Here is a 26399-nt window from a genome sequence, read left to right as displayed (position 1 = left end):
ATCTTTTCTTTGAGACTGTTTTAGGGAAGAAACTTAGCCTCTCTTACTTGAGACCAAGACCTCTGAGGCATTTCTTAAATACTTTTTTGTATTACTTGTCTATTTCCTGAGTCTATAGAAACACAATTTCTTAGGAAGAGGGCTTTTATCTGGTACTCTTTTACACCAGGCCTCACCTGTAATGTGCAATTCTCATTCCTCTTCAGAAACTCCACGAAACGATCCACCACTCCTGGAGTGTTGATAACTTCATCTATTGGAGGACTAGGCTCTGGAAGAGGGAGAAAGGAAGGAAAAGTCAGGAGAGGTTTAGGCTAATGTATTCACTGGGGCGAATCCACCATCCTTCCTAGGTAGTCCCGACTATCCTAATCAACATTTACAAACTCCTTGTTGGTGAGGTAGTTTTCACAATAATTGGTCATGTTTGATATGTGTGATACAGTTGGCATGCTAAAGAGAAAACCAACCCTAAATTAAGTATACTCACATTTGGCTTCTGGAAACTTAATTCCTGAAGTTAGGAATTAAGGAAGAGAAGAAAGCCCAAGAGATGGGGAACCCTAATCTAACTATTTCTCTTACTAAAAAGAGCACTTTTTTTTCCCCCTTGGGAGGACTGCTTGATATACTCAGACAAGAAGTATTTCTCCTATCATACATCAAATTTTTATTGAGTACAAACTATGTGACAGACACAGTTCTAGGTACTGAAGATACAACAACAAATGAAGTCCAAAGTCTCTGCCCTCACAGAGCTTGTATCTAATGAGGAGAGACATTCTATTATGTTAGTAAGTGTAACAAGAAATAAAGAAGAAGTAGGGCAGGGTAAGAAGAGTAAAAACGCTGAGAGTGGAGGGGACTTGCAATTTTAGATAGGGCATCAGGGCAGGCTTACTGAGAGCCTAGAATATACTCATAGAAGTGGGGAGTTGTCACACAGTTATCAGCGACCAGAGGGTATCAGGCAGAGGGAACAGCCAGTGCATAGATAAGAATGTGCCTGCCTTGTCCAAGGAATACCAAAGCAGTATGGCTAGAGTAGAATGAGTGAAGGGGAGTAGCAGATGAAGTCAGTGAGAGGAAACAAGAGGTTAAATCATATAGGGCCTCCCTGGGGAGGACCAGGCTTTGTACCTTTGGAGAGAAGTTTCCGGAATTTCTGTGTGGTTGCTAACTGCAGGTCAGAATCATCAGAAAAGAGCATCTCCACCATCTCTCGTGTGATCACACTCTCCTAGAACATAAGACAGATTGAAGACTTTGCAAACCAACACCAGAGCTAGATAGGAGTACACACTTCTGTTTGGCATCCTGCTTTCTAAAGACTTGAAGGAAGGAGGATGGCGTAACAGCAGGCTCAGAGGAAGGTATTTGTTGTTTAATCTATGGCTGCTTTAAGTTGGGACATCTGGACAATTCCTAACCTCTGAGCCAAATGATGGCTTCCCTTAAATGTTTCCTCAGGTGTCTCCACTACAGATGCAACCCTTGATTCCTTATGCTGACCAGTTACAAAACTGGACCATGGAAGAAAGAACTTCGCATAGTTGTTGGCAAAGCCATTAGATGACGAGAACTGCCCAATTTCTGTTCTGCAGACACCGGTACTTCCCAGGCCTGCCTGAAGCACACGCAAGGGCCTTACCCCAGTGGTAGAGCTCACATAGGAGTCCATGAGGAGACTGTCGAACATGGCGGCTTCTTCATTAATCAGCTCCACATTTCTCCGTTTAAAAAGCTGAAAGAAAAGAGATAGTGGTAAAACTATTCACTGTAATAAAACAAAGAATGTCCATGTGAAATTACGGCAGTTAGTTAAGGAAATGCTAGCATAGTTGAGATAATGCCAAGCTTAATATACTGACATGGAAAGATATCCAACGGCTTTACTATGTTATACCTAATTGTTCATATTTAAGAGAACACTTCTTCTTCTCCCTTTTTTTTTAAACTAAGCTCTATGCCCAATGTGGGGCTTGAATTCATGACCCTGAGATTGAGAGTCACATATTCTACTGACTAAGGCAGATAGGTGCTCCTAAGAGAATATTTAAAGATAAAGTTGATGGGTGTAAAAGGCTTTGAAGGAAAGGAGTAATAGTAAAGCAAGAGGGTCGGCAAAAGCAGGTTAGCTGTCTGCATCTAGACCTGGGCAAGGCACCAGTCAGGTGGTGGTTCATGGCAGAACACTGACTACAGAACACAGAAGACCAGTCCTAGGGAGACTTACAAAGAATGGACTGAAGACATAGAAGAAAGGCAGCCAGAACGGCTGATGAACTCTTTAAGGAGCCAGGCCTAATACTGGCTATCAGCGTGAGGAAGAGAGAAGGCAACAAGGGGCGAGAACTAGAATGTTATACCGAAGACATAAATGATGTCCAAACTGTTCTTTTTTTAATCGAGAGAGAGCATGCGTGCATGCCGAGGTGAGGAGGGAAGGCAGAGGGAGAGAGAGAATTTTAAGCAGGCTTCATGCCCATGCAGAACCTGATTTTGGTTGGGGGGGGCGGTCCATCTCACAGCCCTAAAATCATGACCTGAGCTGAAATCAAGAATCAGATGTTTAACCTGCTGTCACCAGACACCCCATAAGTTGTTCTAAGTTATGGAAAAGGAGTAAGGGATTGGTTCTCTTTTTTCAAAGCTTCCAACATTTCTTTACAATAAAGGAAACTAGATGAGTTGCCCATAGAGCTAAGCTCTTTTCCTAAGGGGAAGATGACAATGAAAGGTGGAGACCAACCATGGGAGCTGAATTGTTTTCCTGAACAGATGTTTGAGCACCCAGGTTAACCTACTTGTTGCTCCCGCTTTTGCTTCCGAAGCTGAATGCCCTCTTCTTCTCTTCTTCGTCTCATTTCCTCGGGGTTTAGGGCATTGTTCTTATAGCTCTTCATTCGATAATTGTCTTTCCCGGGGCTCGCCATGGTCTCTACAAAAAAAAGATAACAAATACAAAAGCTCTTATTAAGAGGACAGCATTTCCTTTTCACTGGGCTTCTGTCCCTTCCCAGCCTCCCAATCTCCCTTGTTCAGGGGGGACTGAAGCTCCTCAAGGAGGCCTGATAATTTCAGTAACTTAGCATCTGACATCTCATTTTTGAAACAGGGACATAACTTCCTACTTCATAGGGTTGTAAGAAGGATTAAATAGGTTAATACCTATGAAGTACTACTTAGAACAGTGCTAGGCTGTATGGTACGATCACCTCTACGACAAACGAGAAAATGAATTGCCCAATAAACCCAAATTATTTAACTGAGCTAGGTGAAATACATGACAGCATATCTAATTTGGTGGAATACTATGTTATCCTCAATAACCCATATGCCTACCATCTATTTTTCAAATTAAAATTTAAACTTTATTCTGTAATATTTGATACCTACAAAAAGAAACATAATGTTAAGTTACCAAACAAAAAGTACAATGATCATCTGTAAACCTACCACCAAATCTAAGAACTAGAACATTATCAATGTGCCTGAGTCTTGTTGTGGACCCCTACCCTGCCCCGGGCTCCTCCAGCCCCCCTCCAACTCCAGCCAAAAGAAAACTGCTATCTTGAATTTCATTCACTTTGAGAAAATGTCTGCCTGTTGTCTAAGTCTGAATAACTAGTCATTCTTTCAAGTAAAAATAGTGTCAACTTTTTAAAGATATTCAAGTATAGTTAGCATACCATGTTATGTTAGTATCAGGTGTACAACAGAGTGATTCAACAACTGTATATTACTCAGTGCTCATTGAGCTAAGCGCGCTCTTAATCCCTATCACCTCTTATACCCATTTTCCCAACCACCCGCACCACCAGTTTGTTCTCTATAGTTTATTTTTTGGTCCGTCTTTTTCTTTAAAAATGGTGTCGATTTAAAGTGTCTAATTTAGCTAGTAACTTAATTACCCACAAGTGATTCTCCTCCAGACACGTTTTCAAACACTGTGTTTATACTATTTCATCAAAGACATTCTTAAGTGAAACTAGCGAACATTTTTTCCCAACAGTGAATGAGTGAGTCAGTGGCAAATACAGGGACTACTAGTACAGTTTGGTGCCACTGTCTTGATTTGTGCTAAGGAACCAGATATTTCACCCATCACTGCTTTTGAACTACTTCTGCAATACAAACATCAAATTAGTAAAAATGGCAAATATCTTTAAACTTTTTCCAGCTATATTGAGATATAATTGATCTATAACATCGTTTAAGTTAAAGCATACAAAGTGATGATCTATGCATCATACGGCAAGATGATTACCACATGAGGTTAGGTGACACGTCTATCACCTCAGTTACCGTGTGTGTGTGTGTGTGTGTGTGTGTGTGAGAAAACATTTAAGATCTATTCTCTTAGCAACTGTATATAATACAGTGCTCTTAACTACAGTCACCATGCTATACATTAGATCCCCAGAATTACATTACAACTGAAGTTTGTACTTGTTGACAACCTTCACTGATTCCCCACCCCACAGTGGCAGCCACCAATCTACAGTTTCTATGAGTTTGGTCTTTTCAGATTCTACACATACGTTTATTTATATTTATCTTTCTCTTTTTGACTTATTTCACTTAGCATAATGACCTCAAGATTCATCCGTATTGTCACAAATGGCAGAATTCCTTTCTTTTTATAGCCAAATAATAACCCATTGTTTATATATACGTCATGTTTTCCTTATCCATTCATCTGTTGATGGAACACTTAGATTGTTTTCATGTCTTGGCTCTTGTAAATATTGCTGCAACTGACACAAGGGTACAGATATGTCTTTGACACAATGATTTCATTTCACGGAAGTGGTATTGATACATCATAAGGTAGTTATATTTTTTAATTTTTTGAGGTAGCTCCATACTCTTTTCCATAGTAGCTATATTTATTTACATTATTACTATTAATTTTTTTAATTTTAAAGTAAACTCTATACCTAGTTTGGGACTTGAACTCACCACCCTGAGATTAAGAGTTGCATACTCTACTGACTAGGCAGCCAGGCACTCTTACCTACTTACATTCTTACCAGTCATGTACAGACCTTCCCTTTTCTCCAAATTCTTGCCAATACTTGTTACCCCTTGGGGTTTTTAAAGTTTTTGTTTACTTATTCAGTTAAGTAACCTCTATACCCAAGGTGGGGCTTGAACTCATTACCCCAACATCAAGAGTTGCACGTTCTTCCAACTGAGCCAACCAGACAGGCATACCTTACCTCTTGTTGTTGTTGTTGTTGTTTTTTTTATAATAGCCATTCTAACAGATGTGAGGTAATACCTCACTGTGATTTTGATTTGCATTTCCCTGATGGCTGGTAATGTTAAGCACTTTTTTCATGTACCTATTGGCCACTCATATGTCTGGGGAAAATGTCTATTCAGGTCCTTTGCCCATTTTTAATTGGAATATTTGGGTTCTGATGTTCAGTTGTATGAGCTCCTTATATATTTTGGATATTAACTTCTTATCAGATACATGGTTGACAAATATTTTCTCCCATTCTATAGGCTGCCTTTTCATTTTGTTGACTGTTTCTTTTGCTGTACAACAGCTTTTTTTTTTTTCTTAAAAGATTTTATTTATTTATTTGACAGACAGAGTTCACAAGTAGCCAGAGAAGCAGGCAGAGAGAGAGGAGGAAGCAGGGTCCCTGCTGAGCAGAAAGCCCCAATGCGGGGCTCAATCCCAGGACCCTGGGATCATGACCTGAGCCGAAGGCAGAGGCTTTATTTAACCCACTGAGCCACCCAGGCGCCCCACTGTACAGCTGCCTTTTAGTTCAAGCTTTCTTAGTTTGATGTATCCCACTTGTGTATTTTTGCCTTTGTTATGTTTTTGCTGTCATATCCAAAAAAATCATTGCCAAGGCCCAGCTCTTTTTTCCAATATTTTCTTCTAGGAGTTCTATAGCTTCAGTTCTCACAAATTAAGCCTTTGATCCACTTTGAGCTGGCAAATAACATCGTAGTCTTCATTTCCCAGGCCCTCTGAAATACTCTGCAGATCCCACTTTGAGAACTCTAAGGAATGAATCGCTGGGTTGTACGCAGGTAAATGTTAAACTTGACCAACTAGCACCATGTTGCCTTCCACTGTGATACCAATTTACACTACCTTACCAATACACTACAGGCTCCCATTGATATACATGTTACCTGGAATTTTCACCTTTGCCAATCTACTGTGTATAAGGTATTTCACTGATAATGATTTGCATATTCCAAATTACCAATGAGGTTAGATTTTATGTTTATTAGCCATGTTTCCCCTTCTGTGAAATATCTGTATATTTTGAGTATTTTTCTACTGAATTATTTGCCCTTTTCTTGCTGATATTTAGTTCTTTAGATATTCTAGTTGTTGGGGCGCCTGGGTGGCTCAGTCAGTCAAGTGGCTGCTTCAGCTCAGGTCATGATCCCAGGGTCCTGGGATCAAGCCCCGCATTGGGCTCCCTGCTCAGTGGAGAGCCTTCTTCTCCTTCTCCCTCTGCCGGATGCTCTGCCTACTTGTGCTCTCTATGTCTCTGTCAAATAAATAAATAAAATCTTAAAAAAAAAAACAAAACTCTAGTTGTTACTCACTTGTGGGTTATCTGTATTACAAGTATTTTCTTGTACTTTGAAGCTTTTCAGTTTTTTCAATTTATACTTTATGGAGTTCTTTAACAAGAAGTTCTTACATAGCTAAATTTTTCTTTTATACTTAGCTTTTTTATGTGTCTTTTTGTTTTGTTTCATTTTGTTTTAAAGATTTTATTTATTTGACAAAGAGAGATCACAAGTAGGCAGAGAGGCAGGCAGAGAGAGGGAAGCAGGCTCCCTGGTGAGCAGAGAGCCCGATGGTGGGGCTCAATCCCAGGACTCAGCCATCATGACCTGATCCAAAGGCAGAGGCTTATTAACCCACTGAGCCACCCAGGTGCCCCCTATGTGTCTTGTTTAATAAATCCTTTCATACTCCCCAAATCAGAAAGATAAAGCTTCTTCTTATGTCTTCTAGAGATTTTAAAGCCTATCTTTTATATGCAAGTGTTTTATCTATCTGAAATTTAACTATGTATATGAGATAGCGATTCAATTTCATTTTTTCCATGTGGATAAATAATTGTCTTAGCATGGATTACTGAAAGTGTTCAGTAATCAAGCAAATCTCCCTCTATGACCAAGTCTGGTTATAGGATCTCTAACACTGATCAATTTCTTTCTTGCTCCAACATTGTATTTTCTTTTCTTTCTTTCTTTTTTTTTTTTTTTAAAGATTTATTTGGGGGGCACTTGGGTGGCTCAGTCCATTAAGTGTCTGACTCTTGGTTTTGGCTCAGATGGTGATCTCAGGGTCATGGGACTGAGCCCCCTATTGGGGTCCATTTGAGATTCTTTCTCTATTTTGCCCTCTGCCCCTCTCCTGCTCGCTCTTTCTCTCTCTCTCTCTCTCACACACACACACACTCTCTCTAACATAAATTTTTTTAAAAAAGATTTTAGGGTGGGGTGCCTGGGTGGCTCAGTGGGTTAAAGCCTCTGCCTTTGGCTCAGGTCATGATCCCAGGGTTCTGGAATCGAGCCCCGCACTGGGCTCTCTGCTCACCAGGGAGCCAGCTTCCCTCTCTCTCTCTCTGCCTCCCTCTCTGCTTACTTGCGATCTCTCCGTCAAATAAATAAATAAAATCAATCTTAAAAAAAAAAAAAAGACTTTAAGGTGATGGGCATTAAGGAAGGCATGTGATGTGATGAGCACTGGGTGTTATATGCAACTGATGAATTACCGAACTCTACATCTGAAACTAATGATGTACTATATGTTGACTAATCGAATTAAAAAAAAAAAAAAAGATTTTATTTATTTGAGAGTGAGAGAGAGCGGGACTAGCCTTATAATCATGAATATAGTGAATCAACAATAAAGAAAATGCCAGGCTGGGGTGCCATGGTGGCTCAGCTGGTTAAGTGTCAGCCTTCAGCTCAGGTCATGATCCCAGGGTCCTGGGATAGAGATCTGTGTGCCGTGGGGACCAGGATGGGGGGTGGGGTTGGTCCTTACTCAGTGGCTAGTGTGCTTCTCCCTCTGCTTGCTGCTCCCCCAGCTTGTACTCAAGTCTCTTTCTCTCTCCCTCTTCTGACAAATGAATAAATAAAATCTTAAGAAAAAGAAAAAGAAAGAAAATGCCAGGCCTAAGTGGTTTTACAGAGTAGAGTTCTGCCAGATTTTCAATAAATTAGTTATTTTACTCGAACACTTTCAGAAAATAGGAAAAGGGATATGTCTTTTTTTTTTAAGGTTTATTTATTTGAGAGTGAGTGGGGGGAGGAGTGGGGGGAGGAGTAGAGTCCCCACTGGGCACCAAGCAAGACTTGGAGCTCAATCCCAAGACCTATGAGATCACGACCTGAGCAGAAACCACAAGCTGATACTTAACCAACTAAGCCACCCAGGAGCCCTGAGGAGCATTTCTTTTGCTAACACCACCAAAGAAGAGTAATATGAGAAGGTCCTATACTTTTCTTATGTCATTTGTGAACAAGGATACAAAAAAAAATTTTTTTTTAGGATTTTATTTATTTAGACGGAGAAAGAGACAGCGAGAGAGGGAACACAAGCATGGGGGAGCTGGAGAGGGAGAAGCAGGCTCCCTGCTGAGCAGGGAGCCCAATATGGAGCTCAATGCTATGACCTCGATGCCAGGATGCTGGGATCATGACCTGAGCTGACGGTAGACGCTCAATGACTGCACCACCCAGGCGCCCCAAGGATACAAAAATTCTAAATAACATTCAAACATATCCAGCAATGTATAAAAAACTAATTCATCCTGACCACGTGGGGCTTATTACAGGACTTCATGGGTAATTTTATTTTTTTAAAAACATTTTATTTGGGGCGCCTGGGTGGCTCAGTGGGTTAAGGCCTCTGCCTTCAGCTCAGGTCATGATCCCAGGGTCCTGGGATGGAGCCCCGCTCGGGCTCTCTGCTCTGCGGGGAGCCTGCTTCCTGCCCCCTCTCTCTCTGCCTACTTGTGATCTCTCTCTGTCAAATAAATAAAATCTTTAAAAACAAAAACAAAACATTTTATTTATTTGAGAGAGAGAGAGAACGAGCAGTGGATGCGGGGGGGTCGGTCAGAGGAAAAGAGAAAAGCAGACTCCCCGCCTAGTAGGAAGCCCAATGTGGGGCTCTATCCCAGGACCCAGAGATCATGACCTGAGCTGAAGGCATACTCTCAACCAACTGAGCCACCCAGGAGCCCCTCCCATCTGTTTTTTCCTAAGTGTATTTTTCTAAATTTCTAATGTACCTAAGTCAATGTTCAGACTTTTTATTTCACTTATACCCTTCCTAAGTCTTTTAGATTTCCTTCAAATTAATATATTCATTGTAATTAACTTCTGAATACCTGACTTCCATCAGTTTTATTTGGATCATGAAGTGTTCTTTTAAATTAGTGATATTTGGGGACTTACTTTTTCTACTATTTACTTCTAATATAATTACACTGTGGTTAGAGTCTCAGAGATTCTTTTAAATTTACAGATCTTCCTTATGATTGGGCTATGTCGTCATAAACCCACTCTTGAGCTAACGATACACTGTAGGTCAAAATGCATTTAAGGGGCGCCTGGGTGGCTCAGTCAGATAAGCATCTGCTTTCAGCTCAGGTCATGATCCCAGGGTCCTGGGATCAAGCCCCGAATGCATCAGTGTCCCTGCTCGGAACAGAGTCTGCTTCTCCCACTGCTTCTCTCTGTGTGTCAAAAAAAAAAAAAAAAAAAAAAAAAGGAATTTAATACGCCTAACCTACGGAATATCATAGCTTGGCCTAGCCTACCTTAAATGTGCTCAGAACACTCATATTAGCCTATCGTTGGGCAAACTCATCTAACACAAAGCCTATTTTATAGTTAACATACTTACTATCTCATGTAACTTACTGAATACTGTATGGAAAGTGGGAAAAAAAAAAAATGGCCATAGGGGCACAGAATGGTTCTAAGTGTATGAGTTGTTTACCCTTGTGATCACATGGCTGACGGGGAGCTGGGACTCACTGCTGCTGGTCAGCATCACGAGAGATTACTGTACCACATATCACCAGCCTGGAAAAAGACCTAAATTCAAGATTCAAAGTAATGTTTCTATTGAATGTATATTGCTTTCACACCATGGTATAAAGTTGAAAAATTTTAAGTTAAGCCATCATAAGTCAGGAACCATCAATAATATGGAGATTTGCTTTTTTGGCTTAATAGGTATTCAATTTATCTAAGTGTCCTATGTGTGCTTAAGAAAAACCTGTATTGGGGCGCCTGGGTGGCTCAGTGGGTAGGCCTCGGCCTTTGGCTCAGGTCATGGTCTCGGGGTCCTGGGATTGAGCCCCGCATCGGGCTCCCTGCTCAGCGGGGAGCCTGCTTCCCCCCAACCCTGCCTATTTGTGATCTCTCTGTCAAATAAATTAATAAAATCTTAGACAAAAAAAAAAAAAGAAAGAAAAAAAAACATGAATTCAAAGAAACAAAAAGAACCTGTATTCTTTAATAACTACTCATAGCATTCTATATACCATGTCCATTAAATCAAGTTGTTCCCCCATGTTGCTCAACTCTTCCCACTGCTTTATTAATTTTTTTCTTGACTTATCAACACTGAATGTGTCCATTTCATACTGTAGTTTTTCTCTTAAGATTTTATTTACTTATTTGACAGAGAGAGATCACAAGTAGGCAGAGAGGCAGGCAGAGAGAGACAGAGAGGAAGGAAGCAGGTTCCCTGCTGAGCAGAGAGCCCGATATGGGGCTCGATCCCAGGACTCTGGGATCAGGCAGAGGCTTTAACCCACTGAGCCACCCAGGAGCCCCTCACCCTGTAGTTTTATTCTGCTTTGTATATTCTATGACAATTTTATTAGAGGTACATAAATTTAGAACAGTCCTGTCTTCCTGGTGTATTGAAAATTTTTTTATTTTTTAATTTTTAAAAATATTTTATTTATTTATTTGACAGAGAGAGTGTACAATTGTGCAGGAGGAGCAGGAGGCAGAGGGTGAGGGAGAAGCAAGCTCCCTAGTGAGCAAGGAACCCAATGCAGGACTGGATCCTAGGACCGACCCTGGGATCATGACCCGAGCCAAAGGCAGATGGTTGACTGACTGAGCCACCCAGGTGTCCCTGAAGAATTTTTAAAAAATTGTTAACAGCCTAATTATTCCTTAACAATGCTTTTTTCCTTACTTTGTTAGACATTAACATAGCTATCATTTCCATTCCAGTCATGGTAGAAAAACAGAGACTGATCTACCTTCCTGCTGTAAAGTGTTTCAGATACTGGACACGAGGGAGTGAAAAGCTGTGATCCCCAAGAGTGTAAGCCCTACTTATCTCCTTGACGTTCTGCCTGGAAGTATGTTCTAGACCACTGAGCAGGGAGAGGGTTACCAAATAGCATCGCAATCTTATTAGTTGGGGAAAGAGACTGGAGGGTTTAAGGAGACTGAGACAGCTGGAAACTGTGAGGCAGAGTTCCAGAGAAGAGTGAGCTACACAGAAAAAAAACCTCAGGAAATCTGCTTGAGGTGCCCTTAAAACCATGCTGGAGACTAAGGGCGGGAAGGCACTTGATGAATCAGAATGGAGATTCCTCACTGATCACTCAGGGCATTCAGTGAAGACCCTAAAAGGATATACTTTAGTAGTTACATTAAACTATCCCTACAAAAGACTACCAACAAACTTTAAAAACAAGACTTAAATTGATCAACTGAGCAGAATGTAACAACTGCCTATGAAGCTCTACATCCTTTAAAAAACAAAATAAAGGGGCGCCTGGGTGGCTCAGTGGGTTAAAGCCTCTGCCTTTGGCTCAGGTCATGTTCCTAGCGTCCTGGGATCGAGCCCCGCGTCGGGCTCTCTGCTCAGCAGGGAGCCTGCTTCTCCCCTCTCTCTTTCTGCCTGCCTCTCCGCCTACTTGTGATCTCTGTCTGTCAAATAAATAAATAAAATCTTAAAAAAAAATAAATAAAATAAAATTTTATTAAAAGTCCAATTAAAAACTTAGAGATATGCCACAAAGCAGGAAAGTATGACCCACAGTGCAAATGTTACCAAATGCCCTAATACACCTGTAGCTGGATTCACAAAGGAAGAAGTAGGGTGGAGGAGGGAGACAGAAAAAAAACTTAAGAAACAAAGACTGAAAAATTTCTAAATCTGATCCCATATACCCAAGAAAACATGATAAAACACAAAGAAAATCAGGGACACCTGGGTGGCACAGTCAGTTCAGTGTCCAATTCTAGGCTTCAGCTCAGGTGGTGATCTCAGGGTCCTGAGACTGAGTCCTATGTAGGGACTCAACATGGAATCTGGATTCTCTCCCTCTGCTCACCCCAACCCCTGCCCACACCTTGCACACACATGTGCGCACACGCTCTCAAATAAATAAATCTTTAAAAAATAAAACAAAATCACATTAAGGCACATCATAGCAAAATTCCTGAAAGAGCGGTAAAGAAAATCTGAAAAATAGCCAGAATGACTGTTTACATGTAGAAAACCAAAGATAAGGATGACATGACTTTTTACCAGAAAATACAGGAGTGAGAAGATAATCAAATATCATCCTTAATATACTGAAGGAAACCTGTCAAACTAGAATTCTATACCCAATGAAAATACTTTCAAAAAAATGGAAGTGAAATAGAAATCAACTTCTTCAAACAAAAGCTGAGATTTTGTCTCTAGCAGATGTGTACTAAAGAAATACTACAGTTCTGTAACAAAAACAAACATCAGTTCTTTAAGTAGAAGGAAAATACTACCAGATAATAAGTCAGATCCTCACAAAAGGAAGGATACTAGAAATCGTAAACATATAGGTACATATTAAAATAACTTCTTCCCATTTAAAACATTTTTTTAAAACTAATAAGCCAATAATGGAGATAAAATGGAATTATTTAGAAGAAAAAAGGGCCAAGAACACATGACAAATAGAAAACAAATTGATTTCTAGACTTACAACATAATATTCAAATTTCCAATTTTAGGGGCGCCTGGGTGGCTCAGTGTGGGGTAAGCCTCTGCCTTTGGCTCAGGTCATGGTCTCAGGGTCCTGGGATGGAGCCCCGCATCGGGCTCTCTGCTCAGCGGGGTGCCTGCTTCCCTTCCTCTCTCTCTGCCTGCCTCTCTGCCTACTTGTGATCTCTGTCAAATAACTAAATAAAATCTAAAAAAAAAAAATTTCCAATTTTAATAAAAAAAAAATCACAAGGCATATAAAGAAACAGAGAAATATGGCCTATTCTAAAGGACAAAATTTTTTTTTTTTTTTAAAGATTTTATTTATTTATTGGACAGACAGAGATCACAAGTAGGTAGAGAGGCAGGCAGAGAGAGGAAGAAGCAGGCTCCCCGCTGAGCAGAGAGCCCGATGCGGGGCTCGATCCCAGGACCCTGGGATCATGACCTGAGCCGAAGGCAGAGGCTTTAACCCACTGAGCCACCCAGGTGCCCCCTAAAGGACAAAATTAATTGATAGAAACTATCCCTGAAAAAACTCAGGTACTTGACATACTAGACAAAGACTTTCAAACAAAACACTTAAAAGAGCTAAATACAAACAAACAAACAAACAAAAGGAAATTAGGAAAACAATGAACAAAATGAGTATCAACAAACAGAAAAATGACCAAACAGAAGAAGAAAAACAGAAGTTCTGGAACTGAGGGGAGCTTGGCTGGCTCAGTTGGGAGGAACATGGGACCCTTGATCTTGGGTTTGTGAATGTGAGCCCCACGCTGGATGTAGAGATTACTTAAATAAATGAACTTAAAAAAAAAAAAAAGTTCTGGAGTTGAAAAGTACAGCAACTGAAATGAAAAATTCACTAGTGGGGTTTAATGGCAGATGATAGAAGCAGCAGAGAGGAACAGAAGGAAGAAGACTGAAAAGTTAACAGCCTAGAAGATCCGTCAAATTCCAACAAGCATTACGGGAGTCAAAGAAATAGAAAAAGGGACAGAAAGAATTTAAGAAATAATGGCAGAAAACCTCCCAAATTCAATATAAGTCATGAATCTACATGTAAAGATGTTCACTGAATCCCAAGGAAGATAAACTCCACATCTAGACAAACTGCTGAGAGCCAAAGACAAAAGAATCTTGAAAGCAGTGAGGGAGAAGCGATTCATCACATACAAGCCAATTTCTCATTAGAAACCATGAAGGCAAGAAGGCACTGGGATGACAAATTTAAAGATCCAAAAAAGGAAAAAAAAAAAAAACAAAAACCTGTCAAAGAATTCTACATCTGATCAAATGTGCTTCAAAAACAAGGGAGAAATTAAGACATTTCTGATAAACAAAAGCCGAGGAAGTATGTTACCTCTAGACCTTCTGTAAACAAGAAATACTAAAGGGAGTCCTTCAAACTGAAAATGAAAGGAAATGAGTGGAGGACACTCCACAATAACTTGAACCCAGTAACGGTAACTACATGGGTAAGTATAAAACTCAGTATTACTGTATTTTTGGTTTGTAACTCCACTTTTTTTTTTTTTTTAAAGATTTTATTTATTCATTCGACAGAGAGAGATCACAAGTAGGCAGATAGGCAGGCAGAGAGAGAGAGGAGGAACAGGCTCCCCACCAAGGAGAGAGCCCGATGCGGGGCTCAATCCCAGGACCCTGGGATCATGACCTGAGCCGAAGGCAGAGGCTTTAACCCTCTGAGCCACCCAGGCGCCCCTGTAACTCCACTTTTTATTTCTTAGATGATTTAAAGGGCAAACATATAAATTATAAATCTGTGTTACCAGGCATATGATGTGTAAGATGTAATTTGTGATGGCAACAACATAAAAGGAACTGGAACTGTACAGAAACAGACTTTTTTTTTTTTTTTTTTTAATTCGACAGAGAGAGATCGCAAGTAGGCAGATAGGCAGGCAGAGAGAGAGAGGAGGAAGCAGGCTCCCCACCAAGGAGAGAGCCCGATGTGGGGCTCGATCCCAGGACCCTGGGATCATGACCTGAGCCGAAGGCAGAGGCTCTAACCCTCTGAGCCACCCAGGCGCCCCAGAAACAGACTTTTTAAAGTTAAGTTGGTACCAATTCAACCTAGATTGCTATAAACTTAGAATGTTAAATGTAATCCCCATGGTAACCACAATATCTAAGAAAAAAAACACACACACAAAATAGAAATTAATAACATACACACAAAAGGAAATGAGAAGGGAATCAAAACAATTCACTACCAAAAATCAACTAAACACAGAAGGCAGTAATGGAGGAAGAGGGGCAAAAAAGGTAAAGGTGTAAGACAAAGAAAGCAATGAGTAAAATGCCAGAAGTCCTTCATTATCAGTAATATATTATATGTAAATGGACTAAGCTCTCCAATCACTATACATTGTCTGCAAAAGACTTACTACATACCTAAAAACATGAACAAGTTTAAAGTAAATTGATGAGAAAAGATATTTCATCCTTATGGTAATCAAAAGAGAGCTGGGATAGCTATACTAGTATCAGATAAAAAACTTCAAGTCAGAAATTGTTTAAAAGATAAAGGATATCATATACCGTTAAAAGGGTCAATTCATCAAGAAGATAAGAGCAATTATAAAACATAAAGGCACCAGGGTGCCTGTGTAGCTCAGCAGGCTAAGTGGCTGACTCTTAGTTTTGGCTCAGGACATAACCTCCGGTCTTGAAGCTCAGGACAGCCTCTGTTTCCAATTCTCTCTCTACCCCTCTTCCTCTGCCCCTCCCCTGGCTCATGCATGCTCTCTTTCAAATAAATAAATCTTTTTAAAAAAATGAACACTTAATAGATTAATTAGGAAGCAGAAAATTTCAACATTATGAATGAGCTAGACCTAAAAAGACGTATAGAACATTCTACCCAACAAAAGAATATGCCTTCTCAGGTATACATGGAATATTGTCCAGGACAGATCTTGGAGGCAACAAAGAGTCTCAGTGAATTCTCAATGACTGAAATCAGACAACGTATCTTCTCTGAGCACACAGAATGAAGACACAGAAATTCACAAATAGGTGGAAACTAACAACACACTCTTAAATAATAAAGTTGGAGGACTCAAACTTCCTGATTTTATAACTTACTACAAAGCTATAGTAATCAGAAAAGTGTGGTACTGGCATAGGGTGTTTACAGATCAATGGAATAAAATTCAGTGTAAAAATAAATTCACACATCTATGGCCAGCCAAATAACTTTAGTAAGGGTGTCAAGTCCATTCAAGGGAGTATGAATAGTGTCTTCAAAAACAAAAACAAAAACAAAACAGTGCAGGGACAATTAGATTTCCAGATCTAAAGGAATGAAGTTGGACACCTAGCTTACACCATATACAAAAAGTGACTCAAAATTGATCAGCAACCTAAATACAAGCTAAGACCATAAAATGCTTAGAATAATACATGGGGGGGCACCTAGGTGGCTCAGTTGGTTGAGCGTCTGCCTTTGGCTCAGGTCATGATCCCAGGATGAGCCCCACGTTGGGCTCTCTGCTCAGCAGGTAGCCTAGTTCTCCCTCTCCCTATGCCACTCCCCGCTGCTTGTGTTCTCTTGCTCTGTCAAATAAATGAATCTTAAAACAAAAACAAAAACCACCAAAAACCAAAAACCCCAAAACTAGCCAACCCTGAACTGTTTACTCTCCTTGCCTTCACTTTCCCTCAGAAACCTCAGTAAAGGCTCTGGCCTAAAGAAGCTTGCCCCTGGGGCACCTGGGTGGCTCAGTGGGTTAAGCCTCTGCCTTTGGCTCAGGTCATGATCTCAGGGTCCTGGGATTGAGCCCCGCATCGCATCGCATCAGGCTCTCTGCTCAGCAGGGGGCCTGCTTCCCTTCCCCTCTCTGCCTGCTTCTCTGCGTACTTGTGATCTCTGTCAAATAAATAAAAATCGTAAGAAGCTTGCCCCTGTCCCTTCTGCCTCCTAACCACCTGCCTTCTTCTGTGACTCTATATGCATGCAGTGGCTCCCTCTCTGACCTGGGACCATAACAAACAATTTTTTTTTTTGAAGATTTTATTTATTTGACAGAGAGAGAGAGAGAGATCACAAGTAGGCAGAGCAGCAGGCAGAGAGAGAGAGGGAAGCAGGCTCCCTGCTGAGCAGAGAGCCCAACATGGGGCTCAATCCCAGGATCCTGGGATTATGACCTGAGTTGAAGGCAGATGCTTGTCCAACTGAGCCACCCAGATGCCCCTGCAATGAGAGTTTAAAAAGAAATCTTCCAAGATTAAGATTTGGGCTGGTTCTTCAGCCAGGAAATACTGGGGGTTGAAACACCCATACATAAATGCGAGAGGGGCAGAGTAGAGTCTACTAAGAGAAACTGAGTGAAAGAGAGATGAAAATGGACCTTGAAAAAAGAGTTGAATTCTGGAGCTAGAGAAACTGAAGAAATGAAACTTCAGAGGTGGTGCCTCAGTCATTCCGGAAAGTAGCCTGGTGAACCAATTGCAGCAGTGGGTCTTAGAATGTGTGAGTCTCCACATCTGCTTGGCAAAGCCCAAGTGAATTTATTATTTTATTTTTAAAGATTTTATTTGTTTGTCAGAGAGAGAAAAAGAGCACAAGTAGGGGGAACAGCAGGCAGAGGGAGGAGGCTCCCTGCTGAGCGAGAAGCCCGATCGATGCAAGACATGATCCCAGGACTCTGGGTCATGACCTGAGCCAAAGACAGATGCCTAACCAACTGAGCCACCCAGGTGTCCCTAAGTGAATTTACTATTTAAAAAAAAATTCCAGGGGATTGAAGTGGCCTCCCTTGGGGTTCCTGATTACTCCTGTGCCTGGAGACTAAGAGGCAAGGGCAAATTCCTAAAGGCAGCGCTATGGATTGCTGTCCCCCATTACCTGACACATGGTTTTTCATGACTCTGAGTCTGGGCTCTCCCAGAGGACTGTCCCCTCCTTTGGGCAGAGCTGACAGCAAGGCTGGAAGGAGAAGCAGCATGTGCTTCTTTAGTCACCATGGTGACAAGAAACTATCACAAATATTTGCTTATGACTTCACTGGAGAAGCCAGGCAGGGGAGGTTACACTGGAAGAAGGAGCAACTGCAGAAGCACATCTGGAATCAGCAACCAAAGGAATGCTGGACTCTCATTTAGGGACCAGCAGGCAGAGGGGCTTTTTCCATCATGCACTACTCTGCTTGCTGGGGCTGGATCAAGAAATCCATGATACGAGATGCCTGGGTGCCTCAGTTGGTTAAGCATTTGCCTTTGGCTCAGTTCATGATCCTGGGGTCCTGGGATCAAGTCCCAAGTTGGGCTCCCTGCTTAGTGAAGAGCCTGCTTCTTCCTCTACCTCTGCCCCCTCCCCCCACTAGCTTATGCTCCCTCTCTAGCTAGAATACATTTTCAAAAATCTTAAAAAAAAAAAAAGAAACAAACAAAGAAAGAAAGAAATCCATGATACAAATAGACCTTTTCTAGCATCTGACTGTCTGAGACAGCCTTTGGGTTTTCTTAAGGAACTCTCTCAAAGTGAATACGTCTCTGAAGTTATACATACATTTCTAGGAAATAAATGGCTAATGTTACCATGCACTCTGTAAACTTTTAGAACCAAGGGACCGGTAATAATAATACAAGATAGGCAAGGACCCTGTTAAGACCTGAATTCTGCCCTGCTTCCAACTTCTATGTTGAAGGCGTGGTGCCTAGTCTCTCCAAATATGACTATATGGAGACAGGGTCTCTAAAGAGATGAGGATACTGGGGTAAGGCCCTAACCCACTATGACTAGTATCCTTATAAAAAGGAGAAGATTAAGATACAGATGGCACACAGAGGGAGAATACCATGTAAACATGAAGCCAGCCACTGATAAACCAGAGAGAGAAAGGACTGAGAAAAAGCCAACCCTCATGACTGATCTTGGAATTCTAGCCTCTAGAACTGGGAGAATATAAATTCCTGTTGTTTAAACCAGACAGGCTGTGGTACTTTTTATGGCAGCCCTCGCAAATTAATGTAAGCTCTAACTGATAAAGAACCTGAGTCTCAAGTCACACACTGAGTAGCAAGGTTACTGCAGTACTCCATTTAAACACTCATGTTTAAAATTTTGAGACTCATAAAACTTTAAAATTTTGCACATGTTCTCAGAAAAAGGCGTACTACGCATAGCCAGCTGTCCTGTGTGTGGGATGGGACTGACACTACTACACCTTCAAGCTCACATCCTGTACACCTGCTGGCTCTAGGGCTTTCCAAATCAAAGCCTTATGTTCATGGTCTGTACTTCAAAAAGCTACCAAGCAATCACTTGATTCAAGGCATCTGCCTGGAAGAACCCAAAGGAGCTATATTTAGGAGATAAAGGAACTAGCATTATTTTCTAGGCAATGACCTGACAAACTTCAAAGGAGCTGGGACCTGGAATGCTATGAAGCAGTCAGTCTTTTCAAAAGATTTCCCTTGTCCTGGTGCTGAGGGGGCGCTCCTCAGCAGAGGGAGGCTTTCTAAAGAAATGTTACTATAGCTGCCCAGGTACTGAGAATAAGCTAAGGCTTTAAATCACACAGACTGACTATTTGGCATATGCTACAGTAAGAAGCTTTACAACTCAATGGTGCATTAAAGGTTTCTTAATGGCACTGGGAAGAGAGATAAAAGAGGAATGGTTACTCCTCAATTTAAGGCCTCTTCCTTCAAGAAAGTAAGAAACCCGATTCCTCCCAGGTTGAAAAAAAATTTTTTTTTTCAATTGGCCTCTCATACCTTTCACTAGGAATTCTCTAGCAAATATGTATCAGCATTAAGATTCCTGGGTTAAAGCTCTATGGCCATATGCCTATTAACTGAAAAGAAAGGGTAAGAGGGTACCAGGATAGACAGCCCATAAGCCTTGGCAGGCTAGTAACATTTGCTAATGTGCCAATCTTTGTCGGTTTATCTCAAATCTTCACAACAATCCTGAGAATCCATTCAACAGATGAGAAAAATGAGACTCGGGGCGCCTGGGTGGCTAAGTGGGTTAAAGCCTCTGCCTTCGGCTCAGGTCATGATCCCAGGGTCCTGGAATAGAGCCCCGCATCGGGCTCTCTGCTCAGCAGAGAGCCTGCTTCCTCCTCTCTCTCTCTGCCTACTTGTAATCTCTACCTGTCAAATAAAATAAATAAAATCTTTAAAAAAAAAACCAAAAATAGACTCAGAGGGTAAGTGAACAAGTCAGGAAGCTAATATCAACCCTGACCTATTTGGTCCCAAACTCCAGGCTCTTCTCATTTCCTGAAAAGGAAAGCTATTGGTAACAGCAAATCCATCAGAATTCTGGGTTGGAAGCTATTCCATCACTGATAAAGAAACCAATGTGGTCACATCCCAGAATTTCGGTTAAACACAAACTCAAATGCCTTAAAAGGTAAAGAGGTGAACGATTTTTTAGCAGGTCATAATATTACATCAGGGATTGCACTCATACTCAGTTTTTACAACACTGTGCCAGCCAAACAAGATTCGACAGAGGCTGTGGTGAAATCAGGTGTTTTAAGCCCTTGGACATGACCTAAACAGCAATTAACAGCTAAAGAACCAGGTTCAGAAGTGTTATGACTTACACAAGATCATTCAGCTATTAAACTGTGAAGCTGGGGCTGGGATCTAAAGCTCTAAAGGCCTCCACTTTCAGTAATTTCTGAGAATTACTTCTTTCCATCCCCCCAACACACATAATTCTGTTCAATTTGGCTCCTGCCCTTGAACTAGGTACTGTCTAGACTGATCTATGCATTGTCTTTTTTTTTTAAATTTTATTGATTTTATTTATTTATTTGACACACAGAGATCACAAGTAGGCAGAGAGGCAGGCAGAGAGAGAGGGGGAAGCAGGATCTCCGCTGAGCAGAGAGCGTGATACGGAACTCGATCCCAGGACCCTGGGATCATGACCTGAGCCGAAGGCAGAGGCTTAACCCATTGAGCCACCCAGGCACCCCATGTATTCACAGTCATTCTACCTTGAGAATTACTGGCAATCAATTCTCTAATTAGTGTATATGAAAGGGAGCAAGTGAAAACTTTGCCATGATATCTGCCTAAGAGTTCCACCTCTACCCACTATATTCGATTTTTAGGAACTCATTTTCATAGTATAGGTTTTTCTTTTCCTTTTTTTTTTTTTTTAAGATTTTTATTTATTTGACAGAGAGAGATCACAAGCAGGCAGAGAGGCAGGCAGAGAGAGAGGGGGAAGCAGGCTCCCCACCAAGCAGAGAGCCCAATGCGGGGCTCTATCCCAGGACCCCGGGATCATGACCTGAGCCAAAGGCAGAGGCTTAACCCACTGAGCCACCCAGGTGCCCCTCATAGTATAGGTTTTTCTCTGCAGTGACTTCTCTCCCTAGACTATAAATCCAACCAAACACAAACCTAAAGTACATCTGATGCTGTGTGAACAACCAGAAATTAACTAAATCAAAATTCTTCCGCAACAGATAGAGCCAGCCATGATGGGATTGGAAGAGTGGGAAGACAACACACAACACAAGTGACAGAGGTAAATCTGAACATTTTCAAAAATGTTCTTCCAAAACTTACCTGGGTTCAATTTCTTATCAAACACAACATAGACTGGTTTAAATTTTGCCTGTCTCCTTGCTGGTCTACCTAGTAGATAATTACTATGAATGCACAGGAAGTTGATGGCAAAGTTTTGGTATTGATTTACAACTTTGCTAGCTAAAATTAGCACCATAGGAATAGTTCCAGCAATCTCACCACCTGAATTTTTTTTTTTAAGATTTATTTTTGGGGCGCCTGGGCGGCTCAGTGGGTAGAGTCTCGCCTTCGGCTCAGGTCATGATCTCAGGGTCCTGGGATTGAGCCCCGCATCAGACTCTCTGCTCAGCAAAAGCTTCTACACCCAACATGGAGCTCAAATCACAAGTCTGAGATCAAGCATCACATGCTCCACAGACTAAGCCAGCCAGGCGCCCCTACCACCTGAAATTCTTTATCCTAAGAATCAGTCACTTGTGAGTATATTTTTTCATTCACCACCCTATCCAAGTACTGCCCCATTTCTCTGTTCTCATGTCATGGAGAGCAAAAAAACTTTGTGTCTTTTTTATTAAGAATTATTTAAAAAATATTTATTTTTAGGGGCGCCTGGGTGGCTCAGTGGGTTGAAGCCTCTGCCTTCAGCTCAGGTCATGATCCCACGGTCCTGGGATCGAGCCCCACATCGGGCTCTCTGCTCAGCAGGAAGCCTGCTTCCTCCTCTCTCTCTGCCCGCCTCTCTGCCTACTTGTGATCTCTCTCTGTCAAATAAATAAATAAAATCTTTAAAAAAAAAATATTTATTTTTAGAGACAGCAAGAGAGCATTTGCAATCAGTGGGGGAGAGGGAGAGAGAGATTATTATTTTTTTTTTTAAAGATTTTGTTTATTTATTTGACAGAGATCACAAGCAGGCAGAGAGGAGGAAGCAGGCTCCCCGCTGAGCAGAAAGCCCCATGCGGGGCTCAATCCCAGGACCCTGGGATTATGACCTGAGCCGAAGGCAGAGGCCTTAACCCACTGAGCCACCCAGGCGCCCCGAGAGAGATTATCTTAAACAGACTCCACATTCTGCACAGAGTCCCATGTGGGGCTCAATCTCATGACCCTGAGATCATGACCTGAGCCAAAATCAAGAGTCCAATGCTTAACTGACTGAACCACCCAGGTGCCCCATGAATTATTTAAACACTGAAAAACTGAAATAGCATAACAAACATCTATAAACTGTACAATCAAAAGAAAGAAAAAAAAGAAAACATGGGGCTTATTAACTCATGACCCTGAGATCAAGACCTGGACTGAAATCAAGAGTCAGACACTTAACCAATTGAGCCACCCAGGTGCTCCAAGATTCAACAAGTTTTAACAATGCCATATTTGTTTTACTCCATCAGATGTATGGATGATATTTTAAATATATATGTATATATACTTTATATTACATATAGAAATATGTAAATATATATTTAAAATATGTTAAAATATATGTAAATATATGTATTATATTTTATATTTATATTTTAACTGAACTTTTTAAAAAAATATTTTATTTATTTATTTGACAGACAGAGATCACAAGTAGGCAGCAAAGCAGGCAGAGAGAGAGGAGGAAGCAGGCTTCCCGCTGAGCAGAGAGCCCGATGAGGGCTCGATCCCAGGACCCTGGGATCATGACCTGAGCCGAAGGCAGAGGCTTTACCCCACTAGGCCACCCAGGCGCCCATTAACTGAACATTTTAAAGTTGTAAACGTTATACCTTGCACTTTACCTTATTACTTTAGTATGTGCCTCCTAATAAGGGCCTTCTTACCTAAGCACAATTTCAAACTTAAGAAAACTAATGAAACACCTATTATCTTGTCCATACTCAAATTTTCTTCTTTCAAAATGGTTGTCATAGTTAGTTGGGTTGTTTTCCCCAACCCAAGCCAGAATCTAGTCGAGGTTCACCCACTGTATTCGTCTTTTAACATTTTATTGTGGAAAATTTCAATTATATACAAAAGCAGACAGAATAATCTCAATGCAATCATTCAGAGTCAATAATCAACTAGTAGCCATTCATCTATGTTTCCATCAACTACCAGATCCTGAATCACTTAAGCAAATTCCTGACACTCACCTATATATATTTTAGGTATATAGCTTCAAACAATTAAAAACTTTATGGGGCGCCTGGGTGGCTCAGTGGGTTAAAGCCTCTGCCTTCGGCTCAGGTCATGATCCCAGGGTCCTGGGATCAAGCCCAGCATCAGCCTGCTTCCCTTCCTCTCTGCCTGCCTCTCTGCCTACATGTGATCTCTGTCAAATAAATAAATAAAGTCTTTAAAAAAAAAAAAAAACTTTAAAAATTACATCATTTTCCCAACTTCTGGTCATTTTTAATCTATAAAATCCCTAGGGGCCCCATCCCTTTACTCGTGATACTGACTTTCTGAAGAGACTAGGTCAGTTGTCTTAATGAATGCCCTGCATCTCATTTTTTGTCATTAATTTACATGCTTATCTCTTGTATTTCCTATAAAACCGAAGTTAGGTCTTGAGGCTAGAGGCTAGAGATTCAGGTTCACAATATATTTTTTAAATTAATTTATTTATTTATTTGTCAGAGAGAGAGAGAGGGAGAGAGAGCGAGCACAGGCAGACAGAATGGCAGGCAGAGGCAGAGGGAGAAGCAGGCTCCCTGACGAGCAAGGAGCCCGATGTGGGACTCGATCCCACGACGCTGGGATCATGACCTGAGCCGAAGGCAGCTGCTTAACCAACTGAGCCACCCAGGCGTCCCACACAATATTAAAAAAAAAAAAAAAAAAAAAAAAAAAAAAGATTTTATTTGAGAAAGAAAGATCTGTGCAAGGAAGCATCGGGGTGGGGCAGACAGAGGGAGAGGAGAAGCAGGCTCCCCCCTGAGCAGGGAGCCTGACACGGGGCTCAATCCCTGGATTCTGGGATCATGACCTGAACCAAAGACAGACACTTAACCGACTGAGCCACCCAGGCCTCCTGGGTTCATGATATGTTTCTGGCAATAATACGTTAAGGCGATGCTGTGTGTTTCATACTTACCACATCAAGAGGCATATAATGGTAGGCTGTCCAAATGATAATACATTTGATAATGATGGCAGTCTCTCTTGAAAGTCATCTACATACCCTAAGTCTCCATTCACTTTAATTTTCTTGTGACACGTTTCTTGAATTTTACATATTTTATGTGTAAGATATAACGCATGATAAAATGACCAACTTTTAAAAAATAGGCACTACCACTATTGTTGAATCTCTGGGTGCTCTGTTCACTCTTCTACCTCTTCAAATTGACTTCTATTTTTTCTGTTCCACAGAAAACTGCTTTTATCAAGGTTACCAACAACCTCCCTGTTGCCATATCTAATGGAGAGGAATTTGTCTCCTTCTTAAACTCTCAGTAGTAATTACTAATCCCTCTTCTCTCAGAAACACTGCTGTGTTGGCACCACTCTCAACCTCATCCAGTTTTCTCAGTCCTCTTAATGGCTCCTCCTCCCTACATCTACATACTGGTTTCTATCTTTTTTTCTTTTTAAGATTTTATTTATTTATTTGGCAGAGAGATAGCACAAGTAGAGCGGCAGGCAGAGGGAGAGGGGGAAACAGGCTCTTGGCAGAGCAGGAAGCCTGATGCAGGACTCGATTCTAGCATCCTGGGTTCATGACCTGAGCTGAAGGCAGCCGCTTAACTGACTCAGCCACCCAGGCACCCCTACATACTGGTTTCTACATTCTCTTACAAGGTGATTTCATCCATTCCTGTGATAACTTCCAAATTTATGTCCTAAGCCAAGCCTTCTCCCTTGAGCTCCAGATCCATATATTCAACTACCTATCAAAATCCTTATCTGGGATATCCAAAACTAACTCTAATTCTTCCCCCCTCAAAAGCAACACCAACAACATTTACAAGTTAGTCAAGTCAAAACCTAAGTAAAAAGCCATCCCTGATTCCCTCTCTCTCCACTTTCATCTAATCTACTGCCAAAACCTATCTCAATTTTATCTCCGAATATATCTTGATTGTATTTACATGTCTTAATTCCTGATCCCCACACCATTCAAGTCACTACTATCTCACCTGGCTACTAAAACAGCCTACCTCTTCCTCTCTTCCCCTATACCCCCCATCCATTACACAATAAAACCAGAGACACCACTACTCCCATGTAGAATAAAAACCTCTTCCAAATTCAAGGTCCTGCCTATATATTCATCTCATCTCATTCAACTCTGTATCTTCATCATCATATGCCCCTGTCACAATGGCCCCATCACTATTTGGAGGCTGTTTCTGGTTCCTGTTTTCTCTCTCCACAGTGCTCTTCCCTAGCTCTTAGAATCGCTAGGTCCTTTCCTCATTACCTTAACCCAAAGTAAACTACTCTATTTTTGTCAGAACACCTGTTTTACTTCCTTCATTACACTATTTTACAGTCTGTGTCTATTCTCTTCCACAGGATGTTTTAAGTTCTGCAAAGGCAGACCTTTTTTATATCTCCAGCATCTACAGTATCATAGATATACAAGTATTTGTTAATGAATCACTGTTCAAGTATTTATTCAATATTTACTGAACACCTCCTCACCTACACTGCCTCAGACACAAGGCCTAGCTGTAAGAGCTGCATAATACACATTTCCCAGGAAGTGTAAGTCACGGAAGAAGTGTACAGCAGGGGTGCCTGGGTGGCTCAGTGGGTTAAAGCCTCTGCCTTCAGCTCTGGTCCTGATCCCAGGGCCCCACATCGGGCTCCCTGCTCGGCAGGGAGCCTGCTTCCACGTCTCTCTGCCTGCCTCTCTGCCTGCCAAATAAAT

The 26399-nt window shown here is 41.3% G+C and overlaps 1 protein-coding gene across 3 annotated transcripts in view; it reads right to left on the bottom strand.

Moving 5' to 3' along the window:
- Positions 1-26399, bottom strand: part of KPNA6 (karyopherin subunit alpha 6) — a 58661-nt gene that overhangs the window by 12928 nt on the left and 19334 nt on the right. The window contains exons 1-6 of one of the 3 annotated variants that reach the window (XM_032877057.1): positions 17895-17991; positions 10016-10101; positions 2808-2941; positions 1652-1744; positions 1141-1240; positions 177-271 (exon numbers count right to left, since the gene is read on the bottom strand). In XM_032877057.1, coding sequence (XP_032732948.1) covers positions 177-271; positions 1141-1240; positions 1652-1744; positions 2808-2936 — 417 coding nt within the window. In that variant the 5' untranslated portion in view covers positions 2937-2941; positions 10016-10101; positions 17895-17991. Of the gene's footprint in view, positions 1-176; positions 272-1140; positions 1241-1651; positions 1745-2807; positions 2942-10015; positions 10102-17894; positions 17994-26399 lie in introns of those variants that run through there. The other 2 variants (XM_032877055.1, XM_032877056.1) reach the window with 2 other exon arrangements.

The sequence above is a fragment of the Lontra canadensis genome, unplaced genomic scaffold, assembly GCF_010015895.1.
Source record: "Lontra canadensis isolate GAN:19392208 unplaced genomic scaffold, GSC_riverotter_1.0 scaffold60, whole genome shotgun sequence".
In the NCBI taxonomy this organism is placed as follows: Eukaryota; Metazoa; Chordata; class Mammalia; order Carnivora; family Mustelidae; genus Lontra; species Lontra canadensis.
This window is presented reverse-complemented; position numbering and strand designations above follow the sequence as displayed.